The 8,128-nt window shown below is 45.4% G+C and overlaps 1 protein-coding gene across 1 annotated transcript; it reads left to right on the plus strand.

Annotated features, from left to right (window-relative positions):
• Positions 1–429: 429 nt before the first annotated feature.
• On the plus strand, positions 430–1,364 carry OR14I1 (olfactory receptor family 14 subfamily I member 1). Its single transcript, XM_069466974.1, is given in 2 exon segments — positions 430–1,123; positions 1,126–1,364. Coding segments are annotated over 2 exon segments (933 nt in total).
• The last annotated feature ends 6,764 nt before the right edge of the window (positions 1,365–8,128 follow it).

Genomic DNA, 8,128 nt, shown 5'->3' on the forward strand with positions numbered 1-8,128 from the left:
GAACTACAGTGATAAGTGCAAGCTTTTGCACTAAAAAACCGCCCAGAAACTTGTATGAAGGCCAAAGCATTGGTTTTATTCCACACATTTTTATTTCATATATTTGCCTTGGGATATGAGAATCAATATTTTTAATAAGGATACTAGCTAATTTGATAGAAAAAGTCTTAATGTCATGTTGGAGAAGTACTGCATAGGAGACAAACAACACTAATCAAAAGCTTTCGAAGTCAGTTCTGCAACCCTTAGTCTTAGGCTTGTCTCTCTCAGTAGCTTTCAAGGTTTAAAAGAAATCTACCGCCACCCCATTTGCGGAAGCAGTGTGGAAGATGTCCAGTGGATTCCATTTAGTTTGCGTTTACTTTGCATTTCATTTTAAATTGTTGTCTGTTTTTACCTCGATACTCAGAACACAGATGTCCCCGCCAGATGGCCAACCTCACAGACGGGACAGAATTCCTGCTCGCGGGGTTTGCTGACGTCGGGGCGCCGCGGGCGCTGCAGGCCGCGCTGTTTCTGCTGGTTTACGCGGCAGCTCTGGCGGGGAACCTGCTCGTCCTCGCCGCCGTCGCTCTGGATCCGCGCCTGCGCACTCCCGTGTACTTCTTCCTGAAGAACCTCTCCGTCCTGGATTTGTGCTACGTCTCGGTCACGGTGCCGAAGTCTGTCCACAGCTCCCTGACTCGCGGCAGCTCCATCTCTTATCTTGGCTGCGTGGCCCAAGTCTATTTTTTCTTCGCTTTCGCATCTGCCGAGCTGGCCTTTCTCACTGTCATGTCCTATGACCGCTACCTTGCCATTTGCCACCCCCTCCAATACGCAGCCGTGATGACATCGGGAAAATGCCAGCAGATGGCCGTCATCGCCTGGCTGAGTTGCTTTTCCTACGCGGCAGTCCACACCGGCAACGTGTTTTGGGAGCACATTTCAAGGTCCCACGTGATCCACCAGTTCTTCTGTGACATTCCTCACGTGTTGGCCCTGGTTTCCTGTGAGGTTTTCCTTGCAGAGTTCGTGGCCCTGGCCCTGAGCTCATGCTCGGTGCTGGGCTGCTTTGTCCTCATGCTGAGCTCCTATTTCCGAATCTTCGCAGCTGTGCTCAGAATCCCCTCGGCAGGGAGCCGGCGAAAGCCTTCGCCACCTGCTCCCCGCAGCTGGGCGTCCTCACGCGCTTCCTCGCCACCGGGCTCCTGGCAGCCTTGGGCCCGGCCACAGCGACCTCATCTCCTCGGGATCTGGCGATTGCGCTGGCCTACACAGTTTTGCCCCCTTCCCTGAATCCCGTCGTATCCTGCCTGAGAAATAAGGAGATCAAAACGGCTGTGTCGAGACTACTTGGCAAGATAAATCTGCTGCGAAAGTAGAACTTCCTGGTCTTTACTGCAGAAGATCTGTCACAAAACACCAAAAAACCCAACAATACTTCATGACAAAAAATGCCAGACAAACTGGTGGATGGGAGAAAGAGAATATTTACACTACTATATTTAGGTGGAAATGTAAATGTTTCTTCAAAAAGTAAACATTTAAAAGTACATTCCTGAAACATTTCAGAGTTGCAGAACTGCCGCCTCCTGTGGTGACGCGTTCATTTAAATACCTTCTGTTGAACCCACAGCCCTGCGCTCACGCCACTGCGGATTTGTCGGAAGGGGACACCCACACACTCCAGATTTTAGTGCTTGACATAGCTGATCAACAAAAGAGAGCTTAAAAGAAGCAGGATGGTTACATAGAACAAGAGAGTATGTTGTAGATTTTTGTCTAATATTTTAAGGACATTTTTCCTTCACTCTTAGCTATTTCTATAAATCTGTCAGGAAATTAAGTAAACTTTCATCAATGTATCTATTGAAAATGTCACTTCTCCTTTGAACTGTTGTAATAATTATTGTAATAATAAAAACTGATAAGTTTATATTATTGGCTTTATTCTAAGACACTGGTCTAAATATTTTACATGTCTATATCCATATTTATAACAACTGAATCCATACAATAGCACTATGATGTTGCTTTTATTTCATTCAAATTTCACAGGTAAGAAACCTGAGTTAGAGGTCAGGAATATGCCAAGTTCACATAGCTAAAACTGCTACAAATAAGAATTCATCTCAGGCACTTTGGTTAGAGAATCCATAACGTTTTCCACACCTCCGTACCGTCTTAATATGGGGAATAAATTGAAATTAATGTTCTCATGTTAGATTATATTTCTGGAGTATACTTATTTTTTAATTTTTATTTTCATGTGCTGTTGGATTCTATAGTCTTGTCACTAGTATTATTTTTAGAATAATTCCATCTACTTTAAAGATAGGTAAGTTAAAAGGAAATGGTCCATTCTACTCTGGATTTCTGAATGTATAGAATCTGAAGTTATATCTATAATTTCACTTCTAGTAATATAAAATTACTTGTTTTTACATAATTCATTGGTCAGATTTTCTAAATATCTATTTCATATTTCACTTTATTTTCACAGAAATAAAAATTTTAAAATTTATTTATTTTTTGAAATTTTGGTGTAATTGACAAGTAATAATTTTATATATTTGCATGCATTTATGATGTGCAATATGGTGTTTTGATATATTAAATGTGCATACATCATGAAATGATTAAATCAAAGTGGCATTAGCTGTGGGAGGTCCTTAACTGTGGTGGTGGTGGTGGGGTACTGTTCAGGTCCTCAGCAGCCTCTAAGTCCAGGGACAGAGGACTGGGACAGGCAGTGGTGGGGGCTGGGGCTGGCAGTGTGCACACCATCTGGTGCAAGGGTGGCCTGCAGGCACATGCACTGGGGCGGGGGTTAACCGTGGGCAAGCACACAGTGGCAAGGGCCAGGGCCAAGGGCAAGGGCTGGGGCTCACTAAGAGTGTATGCATGGTGGTAGGAGTTGGTTTGTGCAAGCACAGGGCTACAGTAATCAGGGCTGCTGCAGTCACCAGCTGAGGGTGGGCAACAGGAGTCAGCCCAGCTGCATGTTTGTGTGTGGGCATCTGTGGAGTCCAAGCTGGCAACATGCATGCGTGTGGCTACAGGATCCAGGTGCAGGTGCAAGCTTGGTGGTAGGGGCAGGCACGTGAGGATCACTGCAGGCTAATCAATTTGTTTCAGCCATGGGGCTGACAGCAAGTATACATGCAGTGCAGGGGCAGGGGCTGGTGACGGGGCACAGGTGACTGTGTGCCTGTGCACAGTTGCGTGACCAGAGCTGTGGCACGCATGCATGGCTGCAGGGCAGCTGTAGATGCAGGCATGGCAGTGAGTGCCGGGCGATGACAGTTGAAGCCAGCTGCTTGTGCATTTGCAGCTGAGGGGGCTGGGCCTAGCAACATGTATGAGCAAGGCTACAGAGCTTAGCCAAGACTGAGCACCCAGCAGTGAGGGCAGGGGCCTGCAGTGGGAGCCAGGACCCTTTGTGGCACATGCACGGCAGCTGTGCTGGGTCCCTGGCTTGGGCATTTGTGGCATCCACAGCTACTTGAGTCCACTGCAGAGAAGCTGCTGGGGTCTGCAATGGCGAACGCTGAGGGATCCGTGGCAGTGAAAGCTGACGGGGTGTGCAGTGCCTGGAAGGGCTGCTAAGGTACACGGTGGAGAAGGCTGCGAGAGTCCTGTGCAAACACCACTGGGGACTGAGCTGACTCGTGCTGTGTGACTGGCACTGGCAGCCTCCATACTTCTTGTCCCAGCTGTCTCAGATTTCTCAGCTGTTCTGGTCTTCCCAGCAAAGTGGATGTGATGAAACTGAAGTTGAATGTTCAGGAAATGCTCAGAAGGTAGGGGAGATGGTTGTTCACCCTACTCTCATTTTCCTTACAAGAATTCTTGAGCTGGGGGAGAGGTTCCCTCTCTGTGCTGAGCAGTGCTGGCCTAAGGGATGACGCAGGCAAGTGAAACTGTGCTTCCTGTCTTTCTTGTGCAGTTATTCGCAGGTTTTTCTCCATTGTAGTGCTGTAGCTTCTTACGTGGACTCCTGAGCTTGTCCAGAGTGGTTTTCACTCATGGATAGCTGTTCAGTTGTTCTTTTGGGGGAAAGCTAAGGCTGGGATCTCCTCCCCTGCCATCGTGCTACTGGTAGGATTCTTTAATTTCTATACAATGAAATTTACTCTTTTTGTGTACAGTTCTTTGAATTTCGACAAATGCATAGTCATGTAACAATGATCACTGTCTAGGTTCAGAAAATTGCATAAGCCTCCAGAATGGTGGCTGTTGGTGCTCAGCCTCTCACTTCACTTCGGCCCCTGGCACATTCTTATTCGGGACCTTTTGTGTAGTTTGCCCTTCACAAAATGTTAGCTAAATGGAATCCTGAAATATGTAGTTTTAATATTTTGAGTCTGGTGCTTGGGCTTGGGAAAATGTGTTCACAAGTCATCTATGTTGATTCGCAGACAAATAATTTGTTCCTTTTTATTGCTGAGAAGTTCTCCATTTTATGGATTGCTACTGTTTATTATCTATCCACCAGTTGTTCCCAATTTTTCGTAATTATAAAGATAGCTAGTATAAATATTCGGGTACAGGTTTTTATATGAACTTAAATTTCCATTTCTCATGGGTAAGCACCTGGGAATGTAATAACCAAATCTTATTCCAAATGTATCTCCAATACATGAAATAATAACTGATTTCTAAACTATCTGCAACGTTTTGCATTCTAACCAGCAATCTCATCTATGAGTTTTAGTTTTGCCACATTCTTGTCAACACTTTATATTTTCTGTTTTTAATTTTTTCTTTTATTCATTTAAATATGTATCTTGATATCTCACTGTGGTTTTAATTTCCATCTCCCCAGTGACTAATGATGCTGAGCATTTTTCTGTGTTTATTTGTGAACTTTATGTCTTTTTGATGAAGTATCTGTTCAAAAATTTTGCCCATATTTAATTAGATCATCTGTGCTGTTATTACTGAAGTTTGAGAGTTCTTTAAATATCTGGGATATCAGAAATTTGTGGAATATATAATTTTTAAATATTATTCCCAATAGTTGGCTTATTTTTCAGGATGTTACAGAGAACAAAAGTTTTTAATTTGGATATTCCTATATGTGTTATTTTTTTATAGTTTTCCTAAGTACCTTTTAAACAACCCAGATTCACAAATATTTTTTATATATTATTTAGCTGAATGATAGTGTTAGGTTTTAACATTTAGGTCTATGATCTATTTTAACATTTAGATCTATGTGTAGGATGTGATGTATGTGTTTAAGTTCATTTTTTTGCATATTAATGTCCAATTTTTAGCAACAGTTGTTGAAAAGATAGACCCTTCTTCAGTGAATTGTCTTTGCCTTTTTGTAAAAAATAACCATATTTGTGTGGGTCTATGTCTTGACTCTATTTTGTTTCATTGATCTATATGTCTATTCATTGGCCAAACTCATACTGTTTTGATTTCTGTGGCTTTATAGTAAATCTTAAGATTAGGTAGTGGGAGTTACACATTTTTATTCTTTTTAAAAATTACTTTCTGTTGTTTTTCCTTTCATGTAAATTTTAACATTAGTTTAGGCAGAACCTATTTTTAAAATCAAGTCTACAGTTATTTTTCTATTAACTATTTTATGCTCTTTTCTATGTTATTTCCTTAAAAATCTTCACAAAAATCCATTGACCTAAACATTGATTCTCTATAAACATTTAGCCAAAGCTAATATTCTAATGCCAAAAATCTGTTTTCATTATATCCAGTGCTATTATCCTCAAAGATCTTGAAAGATCAATTTTAGGATAAGTTTCACCTCTTGCATCTCAGTGTATCATTTTGGAGAATGCTGTTACCTCAACCTCTATTTAATGTGAACTGCTGGAGAACTGGACACCACTTGGCTTTTGAACATTGAGCAGATGGGGGTCTTTTGAGAGTCAGATGTTTACAGAAGGCTTTTTTGTTTAATGAGAGGTTTGACCAAGCTTAAACATTAATATGTATATATTCAGCACCCGGAGGAGGGAGAAGCCAGTTTCAGTTTCCCCATGAAGAGTTTTCTTTCTTAAAAAAATTTTTTTACAGACATGTCTCCCTGTTGCCAGGCTGGAGTGCAGTGGCATGATCATAGCTCACTGCAGCCTCAAACTTCTGGGCTCAGGGGATCGATCCTATTGCCTCAGCCTCCTGAGTAGCTGGGACTACAGGTGTGCACCACTGCGCCTGGCTAATTTGTTTTCATTTTTTGTAGAGATGGAATTTTGCTGTGTTGCCTGGGCTGGTCTCAAACTTCTGGCCTCAAGTGATCATCTTGCCCCAGCCTCAGTCTCCCAAAGTGCTGGGATTTCAGGTTGGAGCTATGGTGCCCAGCCAGGTTTTCTTATAAATACTAACCAGAAAACAGCTAAGCTTAGAGTCATACCAGGTATTGGTTTGAAGCACAAAGTAACACAAATACTTCAATGACCAATAGAGCACCCAGTGACTAGGGAGACGCTGGCTTTGACATCAGTCCTTTGAATATGAATAAGACACAGATTTCCTAAATGAAGAGGAGACACAGTAGTGGGCCAGCACATGGTGAGAGGAGCTTAGGTCCCCTTTAAGAAAAACAGCTTACTGCATAATTTGATGCCCTGTATGAATCTAAAAAAAACCCCAAATTAAGTGCAAAAAGAAATCTGTAAAAAGAATCTTCACATGGGAATCAAAGATGGCGGAGTGGTGGTGACGGCCCGAATCTGCGCTCCCGGGAAGGAAGGCATCGATCCGGACCTGCCACAACGCTAGAAGACCGCTCCCACACAGGAACAGCGGTGTGAATCCACGGAGAATCAGCGTGGGACAAACAGAGTGAGGTCTGAGGTGAACGAAAATTGGGAACGCGGGACAGACACTAGCCAGCGGAGTGCGGGTGGGATACACCCGCCCCCAGCCGGGGTGGGTGCAGCCTCTCGGGAAAGCGGCTAGCCCTCCGCTCCCAATTGAACAGAGCCCTGACCCAGGCCAGCACAGAATCACTGAGGGATACGTGGCGCATTGCAGACAGGAGGCTTTTTTGCGAAATTACCTTAGAACCTGGGGGATCTCAGCTGAGACAGCGCTTGGCGAGGAGGGACGGATCTGCACCAGGGCGGAAAAACACAAAAGACTCCCGGACAGCAAATAGCGTCGTACCCCGTGCTGCCTTTTTCGGCAGTTCTCCAGCCGGTCACCCCCGGTGCGTGTCCTTGCTGGCCAGCCCCTGGGCAGTGGCGGTCTCTGCCTGCCGGGGAGCCGGTCCCCTCCAGCCCCGGAGCTCGGCAGGCGCCATCTTGAAAGTGAAGGCAAAACCGCTCGGGAGCCAAAAAGTGCCCAGCGGCTCTTTCTGCCCGTGCTTCCTTTTTTGGCGGTTCTCCAGCCGGTCACCCCTGGTGCGTGTCCTTGCTCGCCAGCCCCCGGGCAGTGGCGGTCTCTGCCTGCCGGGGAGCCGGTCCCCTCCAGCCCCGGAGCTCGGCAGGCGCCATCTTGAAAGCGAGGGCGAAACCGCTCGGGAGCCATAAAGTGCCGAGCAGCTCTCTCTGCCCGGCGCCCTCCGCTGGTCTCTGAACCAACGCCAGGAGTGCGGGATATGCCGGGGCCGCGCTCGGAGTGAAGGGGCAGAGCTGTGCTAAGGCAAAAAAAAAAAAAAAAAAAAACCACGAACAAGAAGAATAGGCTCGCCGAACAGTATATTTTATTCTTGGTAAATTTCTTCTGGGTTTTGTTTGTTTGTGTTTGTGTTTGTGTTTGTTTTTGTTTTTTTGGGGATTTTTCTTTTTTTTCTTTCCTTTTCTTTTCTTTTTCTTTTTTTTTCCGGCGGCGGACAGCCTCGGCGGGCACCTTTGCCCTCTGGGCCTCTGGCTGCCGCGCCTTTTTGAGCGCGGAGGTTGGATCCCCACCACCCTCGGAGCTGTGCGGGCGCGCAGACGCCATCTTGAAATCCACTGCGAAACCACCCGGGACCCAGCCGGGCAGGCGTGAAGGGGCGGAGCTGCGCTAAGGCGTAAAAACAAAAACATCTAATGGCCGCTCCGGTCCCAGCCGAGAGGAAGTGAAGGGGCGGAGCTGTGCTAAGGCGTAAAAACAAAAACATCTAATGGCCGCTCCGGACCCAGCCAAGCGGAAGTGAAGGGGCGGAGCTGTGCTAAGGCGTAAAACA

Source organism: Eulemur rufifrons, chromosome 4, assembly GCF_041146395.1.
Source record: "Eulemur rufifrons isolate Redbay chromosome 4, OSU_ERuf_1, whole genome shotgun sequence".
Taxonomy (NCBI): Eukaryota; Metazoa; Chordata; class Mammalia; order Primates; family Lemuridae; genus Eulemur; species Eulemur rufifrons.